At 52.5% G+C, this 27,781-nt stretch overlaps 1 protein-coding gene across 1 annotated transcript in view; it reads right to left on the reverse strand.

Moving 5' to 3' along the window:
* IREB2 (iron responsive element binding protein 2) overlaps positions 1-26,683 on the reverse strand; it is a 41,012-nt gene extending 14,329 nt beyond the window's left edge. Inside the window, exons 1-10 of the mRNA XM_046007410.1 lie at positions 26,546-26,683; positions 24,903-24,992; positions 10,756-10,921; positions 9,420-9,557; positions 8,364-8,582; positions 6,102-6,171; positions 5,436-5,619; positions 4,543-4,682; positions 2,170-2,341; positions 357-457 (exon numbers count right to left, since the gene is read on the reverse strand). Of these exons, the coding sequence (XP_045863366.1) occupies positions 357-457; positions 2,170-2,341; positions 4,543-4,682; positions 5,436-5,619; positions 6,102-6,171; positions 8,364-8,582; positions 9,420-9,557; positions 10,756-10,921; positions 24,903-24,992; positions 26,546-26,564 (1,299 nt within the window). The 5' untranslated portion in view covers positions 26,565-26,683. The remainder of the gene's footprint in view (positions 1-356; positions 458-2,169; positions 2,342-4,542; positions 4,683-5,435; positions 5,620-6,101; positions 6,172-8,363; positions 8,583-9,419; positions 9,558-10,755; positions 10,922-24,902; positions 24,993-26,545) is intronic.
* Positions 26,684-27,781: the final 1,098 nt, after the last annotated feature.

Consider the following 27,781-nt stretch of genomic DNA (forward strand, 5'->3'; position numbering starts at 1 on the left):
GATAAAGATCAGGGAGAGATTAAGAGTCAACTTTGTGTTTTGAACATCAAAAACAGACTTAATAAAATGTAAAATTCACTAACAGAAATCTAGGAGAACTGAATGAATAAAACCTAAGCAGAGTCACACGAAACACTAACTGGTTCGATGATAATGACATTCACTGAGCACTTTCTGCATGCCCAAAATCACTCTAGTGCCTTGCATCTAATGTATGTGCGCCCTTCAGAACAGCCTCCCACTTCGGAGCTGAGCAGACGGGGACGGGGTGGGTGGGGGGGGTCGGCAGAGGTGCAGGCCTGGAGCCGGCATCCACACCCAGGCGGCGGGCCACGAGGGAGCTCTTCCACACACACCTGGGAGTACGCGGGTTCTCCTGAGCTATCCTGGTCGTGTCGAAACAGTTTCACAGCTCTAAGGTATGTTTCCATTGACTCGAGTTTGGCCTTGTCAAAACCTAGGAAGAATTAACAAGGACGAAAATACAGTAAGAAATTTTGAACTCTGAGGGTACGGGTGCTGAATGCCAGAGTAAGAAACAGACCGCGCACTAAGTATTCGGAATGTGTTCTGTACAGACTACTGGTCCTGCTCTCCAGAGGAGTAAACATTCTGCCCGTCATGAAAACTTGTAGCCCCCCCTTTAAAAGTTGATCAGAGGCAAGTTGAGAAATACTGAGTCAGTTCTATAAAACTCAAAATACCTATAGTCTGCAGAACATAAATCACTAACATTGAATATAATTATCACTCACCACGAAGGACACTCATTACTTTCCAATGTGAATATAAAAGTCAAAATGAGGACATGAAGGAAGCTTAAGGAAGTCTCATGAGCAGAAAACCAGAAGCCTAACGAGACCTTCCAGGATGTTAGCAACGGGCAGCTGTCTGCACGCCTCACGGGAATACACCGACCTAACAGTGTACACCCGAGCTGTATGTGCTTACAGTGTGACAACGACATCCCTCCGGCAAGGGGCAGAATTGGCCCTGTGGACCTCAGCTATGGGACCCCTGGCCATCTGGCTGGTGCTCACGCTCCCAGGTCAGCCCGCCCTGGGGAAGCCACAGAGTAAGAAAGGACACATGCAGACATGGCGGACAGTCCCAGCGAAGCACCCACTGACAGGTGAGCGACCTACAGGACGCCGGGCCCTAGTGCCAGGTCTCACGGTTGAGGCTGCGGACATCACGGAGCAGAGACGAGCCGTGCCAGCGGAGCCGCCTACGTCACGCTCACGGACACCATGCAGCCGCAGGGGGTTACTGCTGTTCTAAGCCACGAAGTTTCGGGAGAGTCTGTTACAGGAACAGATCACTAACACACAAGCCAGGGACGTGCAAGGGAGCAGGCACCTCTGCCAGCTCTCCCTCAATGTTCTACCAACCAAATCCCCTGACAGGAAGCTCCGCACTTGACGAGAACCGTTCCTACCAACGTTCTCAATGACCAATGGTCCATGTTGCCATGTGACCCTTTAACTTATAAAACCTGTCCCCCAAATGAAGACTACTGGACTACATCCCCCAAATGCACTTATGATCAGAGACTAGCAGCTCAGCCCAACTCGGCTCTGAGACTAGTCGCTCGCCAAAGGGAAGTGTGCACTGCGAGGGGTACAGGAGCGCGTTTGGGGCTTGCAACTACTTTCTACACTGAGCCGCCATTACAGGAAGGTCCAACCTACTGCCAATCAGGCTACAAAAAAGATAGGGAACCTGGAACCCTACGCCGCCTTTCACAAAACCATGTTACTCTTCAGACAGAGCACAGTCCCCAGGCACTTCTGTCTGGTGGCTCCTCTGCTCCTGTTATAGGGACACCGTGAGCACGTGAGGACGTACACGCCCACCTCCCGCCAACCCGCGGCTCCGACCACTGCAAAGGCTGCGCCAGCCGTCCTCCCAGCAAGAAGTGAGGCCCTGACCGGTGGCTGGACTCCTCCCTCTCCATCACTGTAAATGGGTCACATGGGAGGGGCGGGGTTTTGAGGGCACAACACTCTTTAAAGACATCTAAGGCAGTTTATTTGAAAGCTACTATTTCAAGATAAGGTAATTTCCTGAATATTAAATACTAAGCATGGGTAGTTGTTTACTGCGAAAAACTTCAGACAGACACAGTGGACGTGCAAACGTATTTACCCTACTGAACTTGCATCTTACCTGTGTGTTCTAAATGTCTTAACGTCACATTGTCAACAGGGAAAAAGCTGAGGATAGCACCGTATTCTGGGCACATGTTTGCTATTGTGGTCCGATCCACTATAGATAACTGCGAAACTCCACTTCCAAAAAACTCAACAAACTTTCCAGCCACTCCTACTTGCCTGAGGTGCTAAATAAAGGGAAACACAGAAACGCACACAAAGTTAGTAAGACAGGCGTGGATTCTCAGAAAAGCACAAAACCTAGTTTTTAACCCCTGCCAGTGACACTGCATGAAAGAAGGTCTCTATTGTTCTGATCACACGTCCACTCCCTCTGGGTTTGCAGGTATTTTAAGACAAACGATCCACAGAAGACTGACCCAATGTCACTGCTGGGCAGGGGAGAAAGCGCCTAAGGGCTGGAAATGGCTAGATCCACAGGCGAATGTCTCTGAAATCAAATCGAGGAGACGTCAGACACGACAATGTGTGTGTCAGCGGGCAGCCCTTCTTCTTTCCGGGCGTGAAAGAGCACTAACCGCTGCTGGCCCCTTAGATGTAAAGAACACTAACAAGCTGCCTACAAAAAGTCTTCGAATTCCAAACCTGATCCAAGTGTGTACAGCATCATTCGTTACGGGTGAACTCCATGTTGACAGGACCTCACGGGTCCTCGTAAAGTCACGTTTCTGAGTTATTTCCGAGTAACCCCAACAGCGGCTCGCCTAATGACACCGCGGCTCAGTCTGGGGCAGGAGAGGCCTAGCGAGGTAACCTGGAGCGAAGCCATGTTCAACCCAAGAGTCCCATTCAGCCCTGACAGTGCAGAGGGGCGAGGGGCCACTTAAGCCACGCGTGTATAAAAGGCTAAGACGTTTCTCTGTGTTCACGGTTGTGGCTCCGAGGACCAAAGCAGCGCATGTGAGACACACTCAGCTAAAGACTGTTGCGACAAATTCAGGAGATGCCACAGTACACGTTCAGAAAAATAATATGGGATTAACCCTGTAAGGATCTTGAGTGGAACAGAATCTCAGGAGAGAAAATAATAAATGCGAACACACGTGATAGATGTGAGTTCTGTATCAACATGCCAAAATTTAAAAATAGACACGTAGGAGCGCCTGGGTGGCTCAGTGGGTTAAGCCTCTGCCTTCGGCTCAGGTCATGATCTCAGGGTCCTGGGATCGAGCCCCACATCGGGCTCTCTACTTGGCAGGGAGCTTGCTTCCTCCTCTCTCTCTGCCTGTCGCTCTGCCTACTTGTGATTTCTCTCTCTCTCCATCAAATAAATAAATAAAATCTTAAAAAAAAAAACAAAAAACTTGACATGGCATCTTGTTACCAAAAAATATAGCCAAAGAAGTCTAAAAGGTAGCATTGCTTCTCAGGCTACCCAAAGGAAAGCACAGATTTCTCCAAAAGTATACTGAGATACTCATTTTCCTTTAGGAATAATCCTGCAATTGTCAACTGAACTTCTTATCTTTTGGTCCCATACACTGCAGCCATGACTTCTGCACGGTGCCACCATGTTCTCAGGGCAGAAGGCTCCGTGCGAAATGTCTGCAGGGCAGCTGGACCCTTTTTTTCCCTGCGGAGACTCCTAAAAGCCTTCAGACCAATAACCTAACCAGAAAAGCGCAGACTCCAGGATCCAACTGGCGCTGTATGTGGGACAGCTCCCACACTCGTTTATTTAATAAAGTGGACTTAATCACTAAAGTAACTAAAAACCATAAATTTAGGATGGAGACTTACAAATTACTGTTCACTAGGAAACTGCAAAGTACATGTGTTAAATAGCACGCAGCAGTATTTTAAAAGTTCAGGTTGAGCTTCTGTATAACCTTTAGAAGCGCTGAAACAGCCCGTCTTGACAGCGGCACACTTCTGCAGTCCGTGTTCTCCAGGACAGAAATGGTTTCCAAAGGGCAAATGATGCGGTTAAGTATTAAAGAGATGCAATTACTTCTCCTCAACAGGATTCTCTAACCGACACGGCCAACAAGCCTGACGGCTGGGAGCCCGGACATGTCCTGTTCCAGCACTCACGGCTCAGCCCAGTGACCCTCTGCCAAATCATTCAATCTGAGGGTGTCTGTTTTCTCAGAGCTGAAATGGGGCCAGTCACAGTAGCATTCTTCCAGGCTTGTAGCGAGGAATGACAGAGGCAACAGGTCAAGTGAACAATGGCACAGCCCGTACTCAGTAGTGCCAAGGAAGGGCTCTCTGTTTGCGGCTGTTCCTGTGATGGTCACTGTGAGGCACGACCAAGGAGGCCAGGGCCAAGACGGCCAGAGCACGGAGGAGGCTGCGCAGAGCCCAATGCTGCCCTCGCAGGGCCCCACACGTAATGTCCGCCACGTCACGCGGTTGGCGCAATTACCTTTGTGATGCCAAGCACGACATCTATGGACGTGACGAAAGGGTTTGATGAGCCAATCAACTCGCACCCGACCACCTCCGGCAGAGTAAGAGAAACGGGCAGACCCAGCATGACCGCTTCGGTCTCAATGCCTCCGACCCCTGGAGCAATACAGAAGAAGGTGAGCGCAGCATGTCGGAAGAGCGAGGGTGTTCTCAGTGTAATGTCTGCTCTCAGCCGCCCTGGGCGCCTGTCTCCCTCACGCAGCCCTTCAGAGCCGCCAGGACTCTGGACTGTGGACGTGGACCCGGTCTCCCCAAAAGAAGGACTGCACTCGCAGGGCTGAAGCAAACTGGTGTCAACTTTCTATTAAAGGCAGGGAACGTGTGGCGCCTGTGATGCTGGGTACTGCACTTTGCTCCGCACGCAGAACAGAACCCAGCACCTGCGAACCTCAGGAAGCTCTAACAGCGGAGACCATGGAAGTGAGCAGTTTTGACACCGTGTAAGAGACCCGGCGCTTTCTGCCGGAGGGAACAGCCCAGGCCGGGCCAGGAGGCAGGAACGCACAGCCCACTCGGGGAGTCATCGACTCGTCTTCAGACGTGTGTGTGGGAGTGGCCAGAGGCGGCAGGTTTTAAGGATCTGGAGTCCTCAGGAAGGCCAGGAGAAGCCCCGTGGGACTCGGACCAGGGAGTAACCGCATCGTCCGCCACGGTCACTCCGCGACGGCAGTGGAGTGCTGCGTGGGGCACACCGTCTACACAGCCTCGGGTCCAGAGTCGTTCTGTCACCGCTACTGCAGGTGAGGAAACGGCTTCAAAGAGCCTGTAAAGACCGGCTACCTACACTCCTGCACACTGTTCCTGAGACCGCCTCCCCCGCAAATTAAACGTACTGAGTGGATTACTTACCCCAGCCCAGAATCCCCAAGCCGTTCACCATGGTTATATGAGAATCTGTGCCGACCACGCTGTCTGGGAAGAGGAGGTCGTCTTCCTCAAACACCACTCTCGACAAATACTCCAAGTTGACCTGATGGGCCATTCCAGTTCCAGGAGGGATCACAGCCACATTCTTAAAAACTCTGGAACTCCACTGTATCGTGTTTAAGTTTAAAAAACCCAAGTGTTAGTGTATCCGTCTGTGCTCACAGTCAAAGCAGAAGTAACTACTGACATGAAAACACTTCACCAACGTTCAATACGGTCCGAGTTCGCAGGAGACCATGAAAACAAGCGCAGACACTGACCCTACACACACTCATCGTGCAGACTAAAGCCAAATTAAGTCAAAGGGAAATGTTCGACGAGTCCAAATAAACGGAGGTTTTTCAACCGTGCCCCAAGGACTCGCAGACGGAGTGGGGGACAAGCACAAAGCCTCCCCACACCTCAAATTATAGCCACCCGCTTTTGTTCTGTTTCATATACCGGGGTTTCCGAGATTTTATCTGAAGGAAGAAAAGGTCCTACTGCCACAAAGATGTGACATAAATATCACACATCAATATTCTGTGAATTTCAATGTAAAATACAAAAAATGTAAAAATATAAAAATTCCCCGAAAATCATGTGTACCTTGAAAAATTGAAGTCTCTCCCGATTTCTGCCAAATTCTACTTCTTGGTTTTTTAACACTGTTTCGGGTCTAAAAGGAAGAAGATCCGGCATTAAATGTATGGACCACAGAAAAGACTTGCCTTGTTTCTAAGTATTTGTTCTTAGGCACACAAACACGTTTTAAAAATTCTTAGAACAACAATTTACTAGACTTCTCGGCACCGGCGGTTTCCTTCCAACAAGGAAGCTCTGCTCTTGGGAGCACACGTGGCAGCTACTTCCAGGGCCCTGCCTCCCGGCCCCCACGCTGTCCTGTCCTGCGTCGCTGTGCCAGCCGACTGCAACCATCAGTAACACAGCAGCCATCCCGGGGCCCCTCTGCTGGGAGGAGGGGAGAGGGGAGGGGGAGGAGGAGGGCACACCTGGTGTGTGGCGCTACAGCCTCACTGGGCATGTGCAGAAAGCTCTGAGCAAAAATGCGTTCATCTCACCTGAGATAGAAAGTTCTATTTGTTGTGTAAGTGGCAGTTTACTTTGTATGGATCATAAACATATTTTACGTGCATTATTAAACTAAGAGGTAAAAACAATCCCCTACCCGAGCAGTAAACACTGTACCACTTTCAGGAAGGTACTTTTATCTAACGGACATTTAAAAAATGATCTCTAGGGATGCCTGTGGGGCTCAGTGGGTTAAGCCTCTGCCTTCGGCTCAGGTCATGATCTCAGGGTCCTGGGACTGAGTCCCACATGGGGACTGCCTCTCCCTCTGCCCCTCCCCCTGTTGTTCTCTCTCTTAAAGAAACAAAATCTTTAAAAATAAATAAAAATGAAAATAAAGAATGATTTCTAGCAGTTTTAAGCTGTTTCCTTCCAGCTGGTGATCAAGTGTTGACTAGGGTATCAATACAACTTAAATTATACCTGTCCTCCAGGGTCCAGACCATTACAGATGTTCACTTATCAACTTTTTTTAACAACGCAAAGATTACTTGACTGATTCACAGCTCAGTGAGTCCCCGAGGCCCCATCACGTCTCGAATGAGATTCTCCCGAGGACTCTGGGAGCGGTCCGATTACTGTACATCCCACAGCCTCTACAGCTACGAAGTGTCCCTCGTTCATAAGCTCAGAACCCGACTTTAAACTCGGCAATGATTTCTGGTGCCCATTTCCTCCCCATCCATTCCTCGTCTGGGTCTGTACCCGACGCTGCACTAAGGCCCTGTGGCAGCACAGAGACCCACTGTCTCCCTACAGCCAGAGACCACAGGCCAACCCATCCAAATTCTCTGTAATCTGGAGACAAAACTGAGGGGAAATGTTATACCAGATTGTATTTTTAATGAAAAATACACCATCTTCGCACTTCACACCCTGCCGGTCATGAGAAGGCAACCAAAAAAAACCTCAAGGGTGTTCGAATCGGTAAGACCTTTTCAGGAAGTTAGTTTCTGTGTAAGAAGGGATGCTCATCTCAAACGTCCACACGCACCTAACAACGGGAGAGCTAGGCAGAGGAACGAGGGCTGCTTACATAAAACTGTCCTCATCTGATGCCGAGGAACCCACACATTACACTAAATTCCCAGAAAGGAAGAGCGTGTGAGGTCACTACGACCGGAGGCCTCCCAGAAATACCGAGCCCCCAACTGTCCAACCAAAGAGAATCTGAAAGAACCAGTTTACAGACATATGAATTAATGTATCACGGGCTCTCAGGATACGATATGCATGGATATTATGCCTAGCTATCCTAAATCTCATATGTGTTACACTTTTTTAATTTGAAGAAGTGGGTCATTTTCTTACTAAATTTAAAAAATTTTTGCCAGTCTATGGACAGCAGGGTAAAAGGCTTTTTACCGTTATAATATTCTTAACATCAAGCTCTCCATGCAACTGGAAAAAACAAGAATTCTAGTAGGAGAAAAAAGCAAAAACTATAAACAGGGAATTCATAAAAGCAGTGTGAATGAATGAAGAACATGTGAATGGTACAGATTCACTAAAACAACAAATTCAGAGTTTAAGATGAGATCCCATTTTTCTGCCGACATTAGTCATAAAAATGAAATATATCGTAAAAAAATCTGAAGAAAGGCCTTCTTCCTAAGGAACAGAAACTGGTGTGGCATTCAGACACTACCATCTCGGCCAGCCTCATTGGGGACGGGAGAAGCCTACGTCAGAGGAACCAGGAGGGGAAGGGCAAAGGTGGGACTTCTGTAACTGAAAAATAACCCAGCACTAGTCAGTTCTTTTTTAAAAATCCCATACTCAGGCACTGGTTGCAAATGAAAAGGACAGAGAATGGGCGTGTTCTCAATCTGTGAAGAAAATCTTCCTGAGTTTCGGCCCGGCTCTCCAGACTCGCACGATCCCCGGCAGGTGGTCTGGCCTCTGCAGGGCAGCTTCTTGGGCTGCGCTCGGAGCGGAGAGAGCTTTCCTGCTTTCTGTAGGTCGCCGCCTCCAGGATTCGGAGCATTCTGTATCGCACTAGCATTCCAGAAAGACCATTTAAAAGTGACACAAAGTTAGCTTCTCAAAAAACACACACATGGCAATGTTATCTGGAACTAAGTAAATGTTGTTCAAACGTTAATATAGCATTTAACTCGGGTTTCAAAAGCGAGTCTCAGATTACAAAAAAAAACAGAAATAGGTGACTTAAATTTACGGAGACAAAAACACAATTCTACGTGCCTAAGAAACAATTTTCATGTACTTCCATGACAATTTAAATGATGCTCAGCAAGCACCCAAGTGGGTTTTTCCCATATAACAACTTAAAAGCAGCCCAGAGCCATAGGGCTAACTAATCTAGAGGGCAAAAGCACTTGCAGGCTGGGACAACCGTCTTGGTCTGTGTGAAAGATCACAGGAGAATTAGGTCTTCTCCAGTCTGAACTTGGTCACAGGGACCTTTGAAATAGAAGATGTGGAAAAACAGTCTTAGTAAGCACGGTGATTTTTACCACCGATTAAAGACATTCATGGCTCCCTCCTGTCTTTAGATTCTCTCTTGAAGACACGTAGGTTAAAAAACAAAAGATAATGAACAAGAATTCACTCCACAAAGCAGGTTCTAGGCTCATTCATTTTTACCAAAAATGCAGCAGAAATCTACAAACATGAATACCATTCTAAATTCAGGCTCTGTTAAACTCATCAGTACATAAACTTTACCGGCTCTTTTTCTAGATCAGCATGCACTGAACGCAAGAGCCTTCACTCAGACACAAACTGGCTCTCACCCCTTTCCCCTAACTAACCAGGGGGCTGGCTGCCGGCTACCCCGCAGAGCTGACTGCACAAAGATCTGTGCTCGCTCACCATCTACTGAAGTCGATCTGTAAGGAATGGTCAACCGTGAGATCTGTCGGACGGGCAGGCTGAACTTTCCTCGGGTCGCCTCCAAGACTTTTTACGGCCTCCCTCATAGCAGCAAAATCCACCATTGCTGGTATTCCACTAACAAAAAAAAAGTGATGAAAATTATGGTCTGAATGGTACTTTCACATGCTCAAATAATCAATATACACTGATTCACTTTCATATCTAAATATATCCCTTTCTAGTTCGCACTTGTGTTAGATTACACACTTGTTACCCGAAGTTCGTGTATCCTGGTTTCATCAGAATTAGCATCAACGTTACTGAGAACTTGCATACCACAAATAACACAAGAGAGGACTTTCAGAGGCAAAAGAAAACTTCCAGAAATTCTTTCCCTGTCTTAAACTTCAGGAGATCCCCTTCCCTCCCAGAGCCTCCTCAGGACCCTGAGCTCATGACTAAATGTACCCGCCTCCAGACACCTGCGGCCTCACCGGACACACAGGAGCGTGCAGGCAAGCTGTGGCCCTGAATGCTATCTTAAATGCTCTCTCAGCAGCGCACACGGGCCGTCAAGAGCAGTGGCGTACAAACCAGATTCGGGGGGCTGAGGGGGAGGCTCTTATTTATCTAGCTAACTCTGGGTTGTATTCTAAGTGTGATGGACGTCCACCAGCGAACAGGGAAATGACAGGACCCTGGTTAGCATTTTTAATTAAGTCACATGATCTACCATGAAAAGACACCGGGCCAGCACCGGGACGGGGGCGGAAAACTCTAAGTAAGAGGTCTGTGGGCTAGGACACATCGCAGAGGTCGAGTCCACAGAACTTGCTGACGGACTGAATTAGGAAGGAGGGAAAGAGAGGAGTCGGGCATCTCCTGTGATGGGGGAGACGTGGAGAGGGACAATACAGCAGCTGCGCAATAAGGTCTGCCTAAGTCTGAGAAACACTCACTCACTGGTGACGACAAGCAGGCAGAGATTGGCAAAGCAGGTTTTCAATAAAGAGTGCAAGAAACAAGCACCTCGCATGTACTGAATTGCTTTAGTTTAGAAACGGCTGTTGTTACGTTCTATTAGCATACAGCGCATCACTGGTTTCTGATGCAGTGTTCCAAGATTCACGGTCCACATATCACACCCAATGCTCCAAGCAATCCCTGCCCTCCTTAATACCCACCACCCGGCTCACCCCACCCCCGCCCCTCTGAAACCCTCAGTTTGTTTCTCAGGACAATTCTTTAAATTTATAGACTAATCTTCAGAATTACAAACAGAGCCAACCACCAGGGAGTCTGAATTTTATGAAGAAATCACTCTACCACTCACGTAAAATCTTGAAGAAGAACACGGGCAGGAAAAAAGGGCACTTCGACATTGCTTTGTTTGGTTTTCCAGTCTAAAATGTTCATGACATCTTCCTTTTTCATTAAGAAACCATCACAGTTCCGCACAGCAGCTTCCAACAGGACCCGTATTGAATAAGGCAGAACATCTGAGTCAGAGACAGTATGACTGTTAATAGGGGAACAGTCTTAACTGCATACTATAAAAATCACAACAGCAAAAACTTAGATAAAGAGAGGGATGCTCCATTTTCTCAGTTGCAGTAAACACAGAGGAAAACACCATTTACGTTAATAGCAGGCTCACTTTAAATCTGAATTTACCGTTACCAGTCAAGGTGCTAAAAAAGCAGATTAAACATTCGTGAAAGAGCTGCAGGTTTCTGAAATGGGCACGTGAGACTGACCAATACTCAACATGCAGGGAAGACACAGAAAATCCAAATTAAATATAATAATGAAAACATCCTTAAACTGTATAGAAATCTAATAAATTTTAAAGATTTCCAACAAAAGTGGTTAGTTTAAATCAGGGTGCTTATTGGAGTCAAATTCACTTCATGCTAATTGTCGTTCACCCTGGAGTTCTCGTTTAAGTGTATCAGAGACACAGACTCCAACACCCTCAAATTTTCAATCACACCCACGTCTCACACCAGATTTAAGACTGAGTCAGTGTGGGCCCGGCTGCATGAGCCCCGGTGGCCCACACAGCCAACCCCGGCGCTGCTGTCTAAAGGGACGAAGATGTCCGCATGTCGGTAAGGAATGATCTCCAGAACGTACCATTCTGAGAAAACGCAGTGCAAAACAATGTTCACAGCACCCTACCATTTCAGTAAGAAAAGGCATTTAAAAAAGTGTAAAAACACACATATGGTTTAACAATTATAAAGTTCTAAATTATATATTAAATACATATTTTAATTTTACTATCTTTAAAATATTACTTGAAAATACTACCATGAGTTTTTAAATAAATTAAAAATATATTAAATGAAAAAGAACATATACTTTGTCTCTAGAAAGAACAATGAAAGGACAAACTGAAAAGTTAGTATCTACTCCCACAACATTTTGGCTGTATCTCCCTAGCAAGACACGTAAAAAGGACAAAAAGTACCACAAAGAAAACTACGTTCGGGCATTAGTACAGAGAGTGCAGCCTGAGGTTGCCCTACGTGAGGGGAGGAAGGCAAAAAGCACTTGTGCTACTGTGGCTGGAAACCAGGATTTTTTTTTTTTCTTTTAGATTTTATTTATTTGACAGAGATCACAAGTAGGCAGAGAGGCAGAGAGAGAGAGGAGGAAGCAGGCTCCCCGCTGAGCAGAGAGTCCACACGGAGCTCAATCCCAGGACCCTGAGATCACGACCCAGGCACCCCGGAAACCAGGACTTTTAAGAGTAATGATACATGGGGTGCCTGGGTGGCTCAGTGGGTTAAGCCTCTGCCTTCGGCTCAGGTCGTGATCTCAGGGTCCTGGGATCGAGCCCCGCGTTGGGCTCTCTGTTCAGCGGGGAGCCTGCTTCCTCCTCTCTCTCTGCCTGCCTCTCTGCCTACTTGTGTTCTCTGTCTGTCAAATAAATAAATAAAATCTTTAAAAAAAAAAAAGTAATGATACAGAAGTGCAAAATCAGAGTAAGTAACTTAAAAACAAAAAAACCCTCCATTTCAAATGGAATCATAGGTACAAACGCATGATTTATTTTCTCCTTTTAAAAAAACGTTTCCAGCTCTGTTCAGTGAAAAGGCCCCAAAGATGACCATCCGCCAGTAAGGCCCCCCTGGCCTCTCCACCTGCTGTTACGCTAACTACTGTTTTCCCACCAGGAGGAAAACACCTGAGTTCTTCCCGGAGTTCCTCCCTCATCTGGGACATCCCGTGTCAGAACCCGATGGGAATGCCGATGGGTCTGCGTGAGCATCAGAGTCACTGATGCATCAAACACAGCAACAGCCCTTAGTTCGTGAGGACCCTGGAAAAACCCTTCAGTGACGGCCATGGAGTTCCTCGAGCAAGTCTGGACCCTGAAAACTCACAAAGGGGGAAACAAATCAATCCTTAACCTCGTCCTTCCTCATTTTAAGGACCCAAATAGCGAAGAGCAAGTTCCTCCTCACGGAGGAGCGGAAGCCAGTAAACACAGAAGAGGGAGGGTGTCACTCGCATCTCTCACATGCAAGACGTGACGAAAAAGGCCTTGGACGGCGCTGGAACATTCGGTGAGACGTGATCACGCCGACTGAGAATGCACGGAGCCCGCGGACGTCCGCCACAGCGGCCAGCACCGTCAGAAGGGGGACGGGAGAGGCTTCATCTGCTCCGAGGAACGCCAAGAGCCAAGCCCGCCACCAGGATCCTCGCAGACACACGCAGCTCCGGACGCTGAGGCAGCCGGCCGCCCGCCCCCCCCACCGCAAACGGGGGCAGCGCGGCAGGAAGAGGACCCCGCCAAGGAGCGACAGGAGTGATGCGCGTGGCTGCGTGGACACCAGCGCAGCACCGAGAAAGGGGCGAGGACGCGCGCGCCGGCCGCCAGGAACACGGAGCTGGAGTCGCCCATGGCCCGTGCGAGCCCGTGCGAGGCAACGAGACGTCTGAACCCGGACGGTGTTCCAGGTTACAGGAGGGAATCGCCGTTAACTGGCGCAGCGACGATAAAGGCGCGGCGATGCTTTTATTTTTTTTTTAAGATTTTATTTATTTATTTGACAGAGAGAGATCACAAGCAGGCAGAGAGGCAGGCAGAGAGAGTGAGAGGGAAGCAGGCTCCCTGCCGAGCAGAGAGCCCGATGCGGGACTCGATCCCAGGACCCTGAGATCATGACCTGAGCCGAAGGCAGCGGCTTAAACCACTGAGCCACCTCACACACCAGCCAGGCGTGCCAACGCGCATCTACAGGTTCCGGAACCGGTGAAGGTGTTTCCAGCGAAGGTCGGCGACGCTGACCACCGGCTGGCGAACACAAAGTGGGTCGTGACTCCGTCCCTACTGCTGGCACTGACGTTTACCTCACACAAGTTAAAGGCGAAGAAGTTCTGGGTGAGGAGACGAGAGACCACGCAGCCGGACACACGGCACGGGATGCCTGTACCTGCCACGCACGACAGGCGCCACTCCGAGAGCGGCCTCAAGCCGGTTCGAGCTCGCGCCCGCAACAGGAGCTCCGGGCGCCCGGCGGAGCCCTGAGTCTCCAGGACCCGTAAGAGCCACGCGCCCGCCTGAGCGCTCGCCCTCCCCCGCCAGAAACGCCACCGCGGCCTCCAAACGCGGCAGCGCCCAGACGCCGTGATAAAACACTCGGAAATGCTGAGGAGGGAAACTGTCACAGAAGCAAACACGCAGGCCGGTCCTCTGTGTCGGTAAGTGCTCTGGAAAACGACGACAGGAGTGTGTTTTGTTGAAAGATCTTCACAAAAGGCATGTACTCGAATCTCGAATAAAACACGGCAAACCTGGCAATTACGGCCACTCGCCCCTGAACCCCACTGAGAGAAGAGTAAGAAGTCACGACCCACAGACCTGAGAGAGACAAGCACAACTCAAGAGATGCTGGCGACAGCACAGGGACGGCCGCGCCCACGGGGAGGAGAGGCGACCGGAGACGCAGACTGGGACGCGGGACAGCCGGGCGTCTCCCGCCCGGGCGGAGCGAAGCGGCCACGGAGCAAAGCCTCCCCAACTCCAAGGAAAACCGTTTCCAGCCTAGAGAGCTCAGCCACGGGCAACCCGCGTCGCTCCGGCAAGGCCTCCGACGCGGCAATCCCAGCACCGGCCGACGGGAGGGAGGCGGGGAGCAGGAGACCGCCTGTGGGACGCAGGGTCCCTGCCCGGTGCAGCAGGCACAGCGGTCCCGCAGCGGCAGGCGAGGACCTCCGGGCGGCACGCGGTCTGCGGAGGGACGGAGCAACCGCCGAACCACCGGATTCTGCCGGGAGCTGCGGCCTTCCAGAGCGCTGGGCGCGGAACTAGCGAGAGACACAGAAACCGCAGCGAACAAGGACGGTCGCCGCTCCCGGGACAGAGGCTGAGCGGTGGGAGCAGCAAGATGCAACCGGCATCCCTCGCCCCGACCGGCTGGGCGCGCTCCCGGCCATGGAAGCGCGGAGACGGTCGTGGGCCCCGGCGGGAGCCCGGAGACGTCTGCACCTGAGAACCCAACAGGCGCGAGAGCGGGGCTGCCCCCGACCAAAATCGGCCGCCCACGGCCACGAGAACCACGCGGTGCCGGGGCTGCTGTTTCTGTCTTCGCCTGAGCGGTCTCTCGGGCTTTTCACTCTGTCCCTCGGACGCCCAAGAGCGCACGCAAGAGCGCGAGCAAACGCGCCACAAGAGCGTCGGCGGGCCCGGCGGTCTGTCCCCGAGATGCACAGGCCGCACGTGGGGCTCACTCGGCCGTCACCGCGCGCCGCCAACTGCCAGGAGCAAGGCCGACGTGCCGGCCCCCACCCCGTCCCCTGTGCTCCCACGCACGCCACCTTCCGCACGGCCGCCATGTGACCCACAGAGCATGGCGGGGCCGCAGCGTCGGAGGACAAGGCGTGGAAGCCTCCAGCGCAGCGTCTCCGGGCGGCTCGCTGGGGCGCTGCGCGCGCAAACACACCGAGCAGGGCTCCCGCGCGGGCGGCTGTGCGCCCCACCCGCGCCCCCACCCCCGCTTCGCGCAGGCGCCCGCTCTCTCTCTCCCTCGCTCGTGGGTCTGGACGCCAGGCCCTGGGCTCACCACCCGAGGCGGAGGCAGACGCATCACCGAGGAGCCAACCCGGTGCCCGTCCGCCTCCAGGCCGCTAAGGATAGCGAGCGACCTGCGAGGGGGCAGCGGTCAGGGCGCTCTCCCCGCACCGGGGTCCGTGCCCCCGGGGGCGTCCAGAGCGCGCCCTCGCAGCCGCTCCCCGTCCACCCCCACCGCGGGAAGCCAGCGCTGCGGTCTCTGGGTCTCCAGCTGGGGCCCGCGGCGTCCGGATACCCTCCCCGAGCGCACTCCCGAGCGCGTCCACGCAGCGGCGAAGGTCCGCGCTCAGGCCCTGCTGCTGCGGGAGAGCGGAGGCTGGGCCAGGCCGCTGGGATCACTCATCCGCACTGTGCGTGCGGGTCAACGCCGGCGCTGTCCTCGGGCGGGCCGCGACACGGAACCGCTGGTCACACGAGAGCCACGGGCGGCGTCTCAGCACAGCGCGCGAGGCCCTCGGTGGGCGCCCGGCCCGCGGCTGCAACGGTCACTGCAGTTTCCGCGGCGCTGACCTGCGGGGGAGGAGGGAGGAAAGGGAACGCGCAACACCCGGAGACACTGGGGCCGCCGCAGCAGGGCCTCCCTCTGCCCTCCGGGCGCTCCTCTCCCCCACCCGACCGTCTGCTCCTCCGCCGGGCTCTCCTTCCCCATCAGAGAAGGCAGCGGTGGCCCTACCGAGTGTCCCCTCTCTCTCACCCTCCACCCGGCTCCTCCCAGCGGCGGCCTCCAGCCCCACGGAGAACCATGGCGCCACCACTGCTTTCTGAAGCTCTGGACACGGTTTTCTGACAATCACCCTGTTCTCGGAGTCCCTTCTCCAGACTTCCACGCGCTGTTCCGTCCACACGGACCTGACCTCAAGGCTTGACACACCAGTGACACCCCTCGAGCCCGCCATCCCCGCCCTCTCACACTCTCTCCTCCCACACCACCCCCCACTGCTACCGGGCTGTGGGAACACCATGGTCCCTGTCCCCAACCTCATAGTTCAGTATGAATGACCTGCAAGCACAGTAACTGCCTTTGTTCCAGAAGATTCTTCAACGCTAATATAGTGAATGGCCTTGAAGATACAGACAGCATCTCCTCTTGAGCAAAAGGCAAGCACACCTACTGTCCATCATGAAAGATGTGGGTCCCCTTAACCTGAGCTCCTCTCCTGAAACCACCACTGTGCGCACTACACGCGCTACCTGGCCCTCTTCAAACTCACCAGGAGAAACGGGGGCCTGGGAAACCACAGAAATGCTGGTACCGCTCTGCTGTGCATAGTAAACCATCCAGTGTCTCTGATCCAAGGGTCCCGTGGCTACTGCCCACACCTATGAAACTAAGTCAGGCTAACTTGGTAACCTGCAAGGAGAGGAAAATTCAAGATCCTTTACACCCATCTGCCTCCAGTTTGCTGGAGTCCGTAATAGTTTCTGGCAGCCCTGTTTTGGCTTCCTAGCCAGCCTCTACTCCTTTGCCTATCTTGATTTTTGTGATTTTTAAAGTAGAATCTGTGCCCAACATGGAGCTTGAACTCACAACCCTGAGATCAGGACTCACACGCTCGACCGACTGAGCCAGCAGTGCCTCCTCCCCGCAGTACTCTGCCTGCTCCTTAATCGTCAGAGTTCCTGACACTTCACAGCTGGCTCACTTCTTTTCTTTCCATACTGCCCCCCTCAAGAGTCACCATCATTCCTGTGGCCTCAAAAGACTCTGCACCAATGATCTCAAAACCCTCCTCTACAGTCTGGGTCTTCTGGGCTCCAGAACCACAGTCTTTGAATACAGCTGTGTTCCCAAACTCACCAGTACCTAAACGGATCCCTGTGACATCCCCCGCCCACCCCACACACAGCCTCCTCTGGGTCCCGGCGCTCAGGAAACAGCAGCAGTGCTCACCGAGGCGCACGCCATCACAACCAGGCAGCACCCTTGACACCACTCACACATCTTGTGACTCTCCACCTCTGCCGCTGCCCCCAAACCTTGCCCATCCACCACATCACTTCTCACCCAGATCCTCTTGCTGGCCTTCCGCCTCCATGCTTACCCCGTGCCAGCGGTCCCTGGACTCCAAAAGGCCCCTGAAATTCTTTCAGGAACCTGCAAAATCAACTCAGACATTATGTGCTTTGTCACTTCGACACAGGCACTGACGGCGCCAGAACGACAGTGGGTGCACGGCTGGCATCCCAGCAGAGCTCAAGGCAGTGGGACCGACCTGCCCTCGTTCTCGTCGCCTGCTCATTTTCGCACAAAATACCTGCTTCACTTAAGAACGTCCTTGATGGAGCAGAAAAGGTGTTCATTTAAATTAAGTCTCAACTACTGAGATCAAACCTTAATTTTCTATGTGACGAGATGACAGTATGTGCAACAGCCCTTCTCTCAAAACCAGAGTAGGAGTGCCTAGGGAAAACACTTGTGTGATGGTTTGAACTGGAACACAAATTAGCCACTTCTCCCAAAGAACACCACTTCCACTGGAAAGAATGGACAGACCACATTTACTCAAACGTAGGTACTTCGCAGATAGTTGCTCGAAAACAAAATAAGCGTGTCTGTTTGTGACCTCGTCCCACCATCATCTGCTCATTACATTCACTGAAGGTTGCTGAGAAATAAAGGTCTGCTGAGTTATTCAGATCTTCTGGTGTGGACACACTGCATGACGCAACATGAAAAAGCACACACACACACGTTAGCGTCACAACAGCCCACCCGGCCCGAGAACCAGCCTCCATGCAATGAGCCGCACACTCAGAGGCACTTCCACCCGTGCTTGTACATGGACCAAGACACTCCTGCGCAGAACGCCCTGTGTCCTGCCAGCTTCTGGACTTCCGGGCCCCCATGTGGCCCGGGAACCCTGAAGGGTGACTGCTCGGCCAGCTCAATCTCAGTGCTGCCTGCTGCTCCCCTAAGCCCCTGCCTGCACTCCATGGGGGGCCTCCCGCCTGCCCAGCAACCCCAGGCCCGCTCCAGCACGGCCACACAGCAAACTTCTGGGTATCCCGGGGGCTGAACCACCCTTCTCCAATGAGGTCTGCACCCCTTTCAAGCTGGTCCCTCCTTGGGTGCTCTCCATCAGCCCGACAGTACCATATGGTTTCTGTCCTGCAAGTGCTCTTCTATCGTGGTTCATAATGATGTACATTAAAGTCCCCCATCCCGTCTCCTGATTGGCCCAGACTGCTGTCGGAACAAAGCGCTGTACTTGCGTAGTCCCCACCATGTCCGCACTACTACGTTGCGTGCTTTCCCGAGCACAGAGATGCTCTCTCAGCCAACTCACATTTGCCAGAAACACCCATACTCAGTATGCATCAGCTGAACAAATTAAACAGTCTTGTTGAGAGACCTGTGCACCAAACAGAGAAGCAGACTGGGTAATTCTGCCTCTTCTAACCAGAAGTTCCTAGAATTCCACCCTCGAAGGACAAGAAACGAACAAGACACATGGGAACCCCGACAAATGGGTAACTTAGACTAGGAAAAGTACGTAATTTGTGTTATCACGCTTCTAAAATGAGCTGATAACAAATGATACCCTTCTGATCGATTAGCGGAAGATCCCATAGGTGGCTCAGACTCTGAGAAAAGATGCTGAGGTCTGCTATGTGACACGGCACAACTAGGCCTCAGGGACCACAGAGCCACCCATTCAAGGCTAACCGGCTGCTGCTGCAATCAGGCGGTACAGCTCACCTCCTAGTGTGGGGGTCACACTGTTGGTCTGCAGATGGACCAGGCTTGTCTCGTAGGGTTTTAACATTTTAATTTCCAACATGGAAAAACCATAACTTTTTCATATGAAAATCCAAATTTCTGGCTTCTTAAAATAAGTCTGAAAAAATTTTACGACACCAGCCTCCCACTTCTGCCCCTTCATACATGCCAGCATCCCCCCAGGATGGCCCACTTGTCACGGTGGCGCTGTCCGTGGTCCCCGCAAGCAGGAGCACACCGCCTCCACCAAGAGTCCACAAGCACCCACTTCAGGATCAGTGTGACGTTCGAGATCCTCCTCCACCACGGAGACGGTAAAGGTGCGGGCAGCAGGCCCTTGTTCAGGCAGACGTGACAGAACTCGTTACAGCACGGACGCAGTCAGTACTCCGCGCCGGCGCCTCTCTGACTCCCGCTATCAAGCTGGGAAACCATGGTGTGGAGTAGGGAAATCAGCACTGGTCTGCAAGCAGAAGAGGGTCTAAGACCAAATTTCATTTACAAGATAATGTGATGCTGGGCAAGTTACTTAATCGTTAGACTCATTTTTCCCATGTGTAAAAAGGGGAGATAAAACCATCTTTTCTGCCCACCATAAAGCAATATAATGAAGATGTGCAGACCATGTAAAAGGGTTTTGTTCATTCTGCACACGTGAAAATTCCACGTTTAAACAGGTTCAGAAATCACCCAAAGGAGACAGCAACATGAACTGGCTAACAGCCGGGCCCAGAGACACTACGTGGGATGGAAGACACACCAGCATAAGGAAGGGGAAAAGTCACGAACACTCAAGGCTTGTCTAAAGCCCCAAGGAGGGTAGCTCTGGAGTCCAGACTGAGAGACAGGGCCAGAACCGTGGGCAAGCACCCACCGGAGGAGCTACAGAGTGAACTTAGAAACCCTGGTCAAGGCCAGGGGCTTGGAAAAAAGATTAACAAAGTGTTCCAGAAGGTCTTGTAACCCCCTCAGCTCTGGCCACAGGATTAACTCACGCCCACATCAGATCAGAGTCCAGGTTTCATTTCTGTCTCTAACTAGTACCAAGCCAGATAGGATAGATTTCCAATAAAAAACTAACCTGTTAAAAAAAAAAAAAACTGCCACAAATAGAATCTAAGAAGGCAGAAAAACAGAAAGCCAATTCCTGCTTCTTTCAGATTTTTTTCCCCACTCACTGATAAAGGCAGAGAAGATAAGAAGAATCGTACCCATTACTGATGCGAGTGCAGAAACACCCACTCTCCCCATTCTCTCCTGGTGGGCACCTCATATGGCAGCAGCTGCTAACCAGGAGACACACCTCTGTGAAGCCTGTGCAAACAGCCACCCATGGAACGGACAATCCTCTGTGTCCCATTACCTCCCTGGCTACAGCACGGAAGCCAGAGCCAATCCTGGGCAGGTCGGTGACCGACAGCCTCACGAGGGAAAATACACAAGGACGATTACATTCCTCTCCCAGGAATTTGCAATCAGTAAGTACGCAGACTTAACCAGCAAGGTGTTCAGAGCTGAGCTAGGGGCTGAGGCTACCATTAGGGGTCCCGTGTAGTCAGCAGGCAGGAGGCTGGGCTACAGTGCAGTGGAGGGCACAGAAAATCTGAACCTCGAGAGAGAAAACACAGAGCTTCCTCAATTCTGGCCCTTCTCCTGGAGATAGAGCCACATTTCACCAGCCTGGGAGCTCAGCATCATGACAATCTTTCTTCGTTGGAGGTAGTGGGTGTCTCTTCTTGGCCACCCGAAGGGCCAAATCTAGAACGGAAAATGTCAACAGAAGCAGAGATAAAATCAACAGAACCTTGGAACAAACTGTGAAGGATCAGTGAGTCTACGGTCATACCTGGAAGAGTAGACTCATATGAGGTGAAAGTAGTCCTTGGAAAGGTATGCACTGTGTGTTAACACGCCAAGCGAACTATTTCACTGCTAACCCACTCACAGCCCACCTCCAGAGTCCAGGGCAGAGACACGATTAGAAAACACTTACTTCTGTCCCTCCTAGCAAGGAAACTGCTCCGGCAATAGACCACACTACAAGCCCAGCCAAACTACGCTAAAGAAATAGGCAAAAAAGTCAGTTCCGGCCACAACCAGTCTTAAGTGGCTGGTTAAGACACTGGTAAGAGCATACCCAACAGTGGCTACTCTGGGCCTTACACGAAATGAGTAAGCAGGCTGCAGAAACAAATGACTGCAGGGCAAAGGGACAGACAGCAGGCAGCCTTGAAGTGACAAAAGGAACAGCCTCTGGCTTAGAAACCCTGGTCCCCACGAGCGCTGACTGTGCTTTCTGCCTGCGTCTTCGGATGTCTGGAAATTGAAACATTTTTCTCCAAGTTTCTGTTCCTTATGTCAAGGGTGAAGACTGAACACACAGTATACTGTAAAAGTAGAAAAGACAAACGTGGATGAGGGCATACAGAATGACAAGCCCTCATCGAAACTGTAAGGTCACACATACAGACAGCAGCGTGTCAACAGGGATGAGGCCATGGTGCACCTACATGGGCCGTGCGGCCGTCAGAGGCTGCCGCGAAGTCAAGGTATCCCACTACCTGAACTCACGCTTCCTGACTCAGGAACCAAGCAGACTCCAGACAGCATGGGACACTAGCGTTCCAGGACACGGAAAGATATTCACAAGACAGCAAGTGCACAAACCAGCAAAGGTTATAAACCAACACACATCATGTGCGTTTCTGTTCAAAGTAGCGCATTTACGTATAGTTGTACCTACACAAGGAGACAGTTTCTGCACTGCCTGTAATGGGGTCTTTCTGCAATTCTCAACCCCACTCTAATTCCTTAAAAACAATAAAAACACCTCTAAAAACGTAAGACTTTTTTCCAGAGGCTGCAAGTTAGGATTTGGAAAACGCAGCCTTGGCTCTACTGGTCAGGGAGGGAGAAGACAGGGTGGCTGGGCAGAGCTGAAGGACAGACGGCAGGGGCCCCGCTGCTCAGGGACAGTTAGTCTCCGCAACAGGCCTCCTGACGGCAGCCCTCCACGGCCTCCCCTGCCCTCCTCACCTTCCCTTCCGCCCGTTCGAGGCCTGCCCTGCACCTAACTCCCCAAGTGTGGACTGTCCTCTGTGGGCCCTCTGTTCCCCAGCAGCCTGAGGCCTCACTCCTGCAGAAAGCAGCCTCTGACTCTCCGGGACAATGACCGCTCCCCCTCGGAAACAGGTCTGTTTTCACAGGAACAGTTATTCAACATCTCCAAGGCCGCAGTCAGTGCGCTCCAAGGCCACACAGGCAGCTCTCGATCCCTAAAGAGGCGGGTTGCTGTAAGTGAAGTTATAGAAGACCAAAATGGAATCAGTGTGCACAATGTGTCCACTTCCGTAAACATCCCATGAGGGCAAGCCTGGAAGCAAAAACATAAAACAGCAGTAAAAAAGCAGCAATCAAATGATTTGTGTTGTGCCCCATGGAAAGACAGACAGAGGAAGAGGAGGCATCGGGGAAGGAGTCCAGGCTGCTTTGTTCCCCAACTGCGCAAGCACTTCTCTCTGCGCCATCCCCCTAAATGCCAGAAGGCTACCCGCTCTGTCCTCGGCCTCTAGACACTCTGGCCGCCGAGATGCAGGGCCCTCAGGGGCTCTTCTCCCCCTGTTCCCCTTCTAGTGGCCTAGAACTTGGGCAGGGCCTGCAGGTGCACCAGGATCTGCCACCAAAAGCATGAGACCGAAACAGCAAACAAGAAGCCTGGCTCCTGGTCCTTGTCGAACCCGGTGCGCCACAGCCCCAGTCTACCAACTCCAGACTCCTGCTCCATTTGTTCAAGTCGTCGTTCGGAAGGCTTTCAGGTCCCCGTGCTGCAGCCATTCCTGACACGCGAACAGGGGGCTACCACGAGCTCACCCCATCTGTCCTCCCCAGGACAGGAGAGGACGGAGCACACTCCCCCCCGAAGCAGGAAGCACACCACAGCGGGCTCCCCACCCAGCCGGCACCGGCACAGGGGCCCAAAGCTCGGGCCCAAGCGACACCCCCTGAGCGCAGGACACCCCCTGAGCGCAGGTCGGCGAGGACACTCAATGCGGTCTCTCCAGAAGGTGACACACACGCTCCGCTCTGGCGATAAGCAAAACGACCTGCTACTCCACTCACTCCTCTCTCCAAGTCAATTCTTCTTTCAAACTTTACTCCCGCAAGTAATTACTGAGAAATTGCTCTAGTAATTATTAATGAGCCTTTCATAATAACCACTCCATGAATAAAACAGGGGCTTAATCCCAGGGAAATAAAAGCCAAATCTCCGTTTTGAAAGCATTTCTATTTACAGCTGTGTTGTTACTGTATTTTCCATCGTTACAGAAACTCTGGATACTCTGAAACTCAGCTATCTATAGATGCCCGTGAAAACTTATTTTCCAGAGAAAATTTAGCTTTTACATCATGAACCATTCTTACTGCATTTTAATTATTTTTGAAAGTTTCCTATTGATTTTCTGCATTTCAGAAATACAGGCCACCTTCAAGTGGGCAATCTCCACAAATGATCCACAGAAAGAACTTACGCCCAATTTCCAAACTATCTGCACATATGTTCTTCTATTATTTATTAAACTGTAAAATATGGATTAAGGATCTTCCAAGACAGAATCACTAGGTATCACAAAAAAGTAAAGCGAAATAAAAAATCTTTCTTACGCATAAGCAATTGAGGTGTTCCCTTTTCAAAACTAACAGGAACTCATCGTTGGTGAAAAGGATGAAATCCCTGTGAATTAAAGACACACGGCACTTACAGAAACAACCAACCTCTCTCAATACAAATGTTGGCACCTAAACATGGAAGGTAAAAACGACTGCTCTCATTCTGGTGAACCTCTTCTTTATAAAAGCAACCTATTTCTAAGACAGCTTTCTTCTACAAAATACTGAAATTTTCTCACAATGTACAAGAAAAACTGCTAGTGGCAGTCTAGAATATTCAAATACATCAAAATCTACAGAAAAATCACAGAAGTAACCTCAATTAAATAACACAAGAAAAAAGATTAGGAAAAAAGCTCCCTCCAAGACGCGCTGCAATAGATTTGGCATTTATTTTCCTAGTAGTTTTCCCAGAAAATCCACACAACCAAAAACCACTCTTCCAAACAGATGTTCCCTTCATTGGCGGGTTCAGGTGCTCAACTGTCAATAAAGTCAAGACTTCCATCCAATTCCCTAGGGTTGAGCCAAGTTCACTCTCCTGAGATCTCCGTGAAAGGGCTGCCCAAAGGGCGGCGCACGGGCCAGGACACAGCGAGCCCAGCCCGGAGCACCACCCCGACCAGGGGGCCCGCCGACAATTCCTACCCACGTAGAACAGGTACAGAAACATGGGCTCTGTTCACTTGAGAAGTTAAAGCATGCACATAAGAGGTGTAGAATAGCATCAGCAGGTTGTTTTGTTGTTGTTTTTAAACTGCATTAGTTTCTCTATGGAAAAAAATCATGGCTAGATTAACTTATGTTTTTAAATGAGAAGTGAAGGGATGGACGTGCACCCTCAAACAAAAGTTGTCCTGAGGGGAGTTTTTAAATTGTTAGAGGTTACTATAGGTTTGCCTGTTACAACATGGTGAGAGTAATTTAACATTTCTTCAGTTCAGCTTAACAAATGCATTTTTATTATTACAAACTGAACACCCCCCCCCCAATTAAGCAACATTACCATACTTGGTGCCTCCAAGTCTAGGTACATTGAAGAACTTCTTACATGAACTGTCATTCAATGTTTCAATAAGGTATTCAAAGGCATATCCTGAAAAAAAAATTACACTTTCATTAAAAACAGCTACAAAGTACTTTAACTTAAAATGAAAATAACTGGAAACCCACTTTGTCCAAAAGAATTTTTGCAGGCTGCAAATGCTCTCTACTTGCGCTGTCCAGTAGGATAGCCACAGGCCACACGTGGCTACTGAACACTTGAAATGTGACTATAACCACGGAGGAAGTGATTAAAATTTAATTTTTATTAATTTGAATTGAATCACACATGGCCAGGATCCATGGTATTGGACAACACAGCTCAAATTATGACTCCTGTCAAACAAAAACAGGTAAGATAATTAACTCCTGAAATGTGGTAACAAAGAATACCAGGGAAGGAAAAACAAGAATGAGTTAAATGATGTACAGGCCTTTTAGAAAGACAAGTCCTGAAAAATGCTAAGTACAGAGAGAGCAACCTGAAAACCTGACAACTGTCAGAAGGATTGAGCTTTTGAAAAACAACCGAAAGACAGATTTTTACACAGCATTCAACAACGTGGACAAAATCAAAACGACACCCAAACACGAAACTTAGCAGGGAAGACTACTAGGTCTTAGACTGAGGGTAGAAATGAAGAGAAAATATCTGGGTAAATCAAGATTCTCGCCAAGGGAACACGTCTTTCTGGTTTTGCACAACATGAACCTGGGGGTCTCACTGGAGGGCTCCCCAGCTCCAAACGACCTGCGGGGGAAGGGGGGGCGCGTGGAGAAGAACCTTCAGATCAGGTCTTTTGTGCAGACTCATGGCTGTGGGTGGGCAAGACCCTCCGTGAGGGCAGCGCCCTGAGCCCAGGGGAGAAGGCAGGAGCACAGCCCCTCAGACAGCACGAGTGTTCCCTCTCATGTTGGGGGTGCGGGGAAGGGGGGGCAGAGGGACAGAGGAGCAAGGGGCAGGAAGGGCATGGGGGAGGGCAGGAAGGGCATGGGGGAGGGAAGCAAGGGCAGGAGGGGGGGCAGGGGAGCAGGGAGCAGGGGGCGGGCAGGAGGGACAGGAGGAGCAGGAGAGGCAGGCGGTAGGAAGGGCACGAGCGGCAGGAGAGTCAGGGGGTGGAGGGGAGTCAGGGGGCGCGGGGAGGGGGCCAGGGGCCGGGAGGCAAAGGACCGGGAGCAGGGGGCCAGGGGGCCGGGAGCACGGGGCAGGGGAGGCAGGGGCCAGAGGGGCAGGGGGACAGGAAAGGCAGGGGACCGGGAGCAGGGGGCAGAGGGGGCCGGAGGGCCAGGGAGGTCAGGAGGGTGGGGAGACCCACCGCCGCACGCACTGCCCGGAGCCGGCCGACCGGAGCCGGGTCTTGACCGCCGCCACCACGGCCCGCCGCGGCCCGCAGCAGAGGGAGGGGCTCGGGCCGAGCGGCGGGGCCCACCAGGGGCCCGCGGGACCCCCGCCAGGACTGCCGAGCAGCGGCGGGCTCCGCGCAGGCCCCAGGCCCGGGCGAGGGCGGCGGGGGGCCCCCAGGGATCGCGGCCCGAGCTCGCCAGCCCCGGCCGAGCGACCCCCGGCGAGGGGAGCGAGCCGCGCGGCGCCGAGCGGGCACTGACCTGCACCGGGGGCGTCCATCGCCGGAGAGCATAGTATCCCCGCGCGGAGGGGGCCCGCGGGGGAAGGCGGGGGAGGCCGGGCGGGGAGACCGGAGGAAGGCGGGCGGGCCGGCGGGGGAGCAGGAAGGGGCCGTCTCGTGCAAATACCGCGAGAGCCGCGGCGCCGGGCCGGCTGCGCTCGCGAGATTTGCCGCGCGGCTGTCGCGAGATTTCCGGACGAGGAAACAAAGAAAGACGCGGGCGGTGCTCGGGGAGGGGGTCGTGCTCGGGGGAGGGGGCGGTGCTCGGGGAGGGGGCGGCGCTCGGGGGAGGGGGCGGCGCTCGGGGGAGGAGGCGGTGCGTCCCGGAGAACCCGAGCGGCCGCCCCCGGACGCTCGGCTCCGCTTCCCCGCGTCGCTCAGCCCCAGCCCCGGCCCCCGCGAGCCCCCACCCCCACCGCCCAGCCGCCGAGGGTCGGGGCGCGGGCCGAGCCGGTTCCCAGGCCTCCCGGCAGCTTCCGCGGCCTCGGCCGACGGCCCGGTTCTTCCCCTCCCGCCCCGGAGGCTGCGCTTGCTGTGCCGGCCGCTCGGCGTCGGGGAGTCCGCAGACCCCGGGGCTCCGCGCTGCGCCCCGAGCCCCGGCCCCGGCCCCGGCCCGCCCCGCCTGGGTCTCCGGCCGCGCTCGTGCCGCTCCCCAGCCTGCGGCGCCGGAGCCCGGAGACAGACACCCGGACCCAGCTCTCCCCAGCACACGCCCGTGTCCCCCCAGGCCCACGAGTCCTTCCCAGATGCCTGCCTCGGCGGCGGCCGCACCGTGCACCCGCGGCCCGAGCCCGAAACCCGGCGTCGTCCTGGGATCCGTGCGGACCCGGTCTGCGCTCCGCCCGTCCAGCCGGGCCGCCTGCTCCCGCCGCGCTGCAGGGGTGAGACGAGCTCGCGGAGGGCGCCCGGCACCGCCGACTGCAGCCTTCACTGCCCCGCGGTGCACAGACTCCCCAGCCGCTCGGGCCTCGCCCTCGGTTCCCGTGCACGAGCAAGCCCAAGGCTCCGCGAGTCCTTCGGGGTCGGCTGCCTCACACCTCCGGGTGCCCCCTTCTCCGGAGAACCTCTCTGGGCAGAATCACCGCGCTCACCGTGATAACCTCTGCCCTCTCCGGCCAGCCCCGGCTCCTCCTCAGGCCCTAGTCCGATAGCGTTTGCCACGGGAAATACTTGCTGATCTTTCCCAGCCCCGAGTCCTTGGGAGTGTGAAGACACG

Source organism: Meles meles, chromosome 6 (genome assembly GCF_922984935.1).
Source record: "Meles meles chromosome 6, mMelMel3.1 paternal haplotype, whole genome shotgun sequence".
Lineage (NCBI taxonomy): Eukaryota > Metazoa > Chordata > Mammalia > Carnivora > Mustelidae > Meles > Meles meles.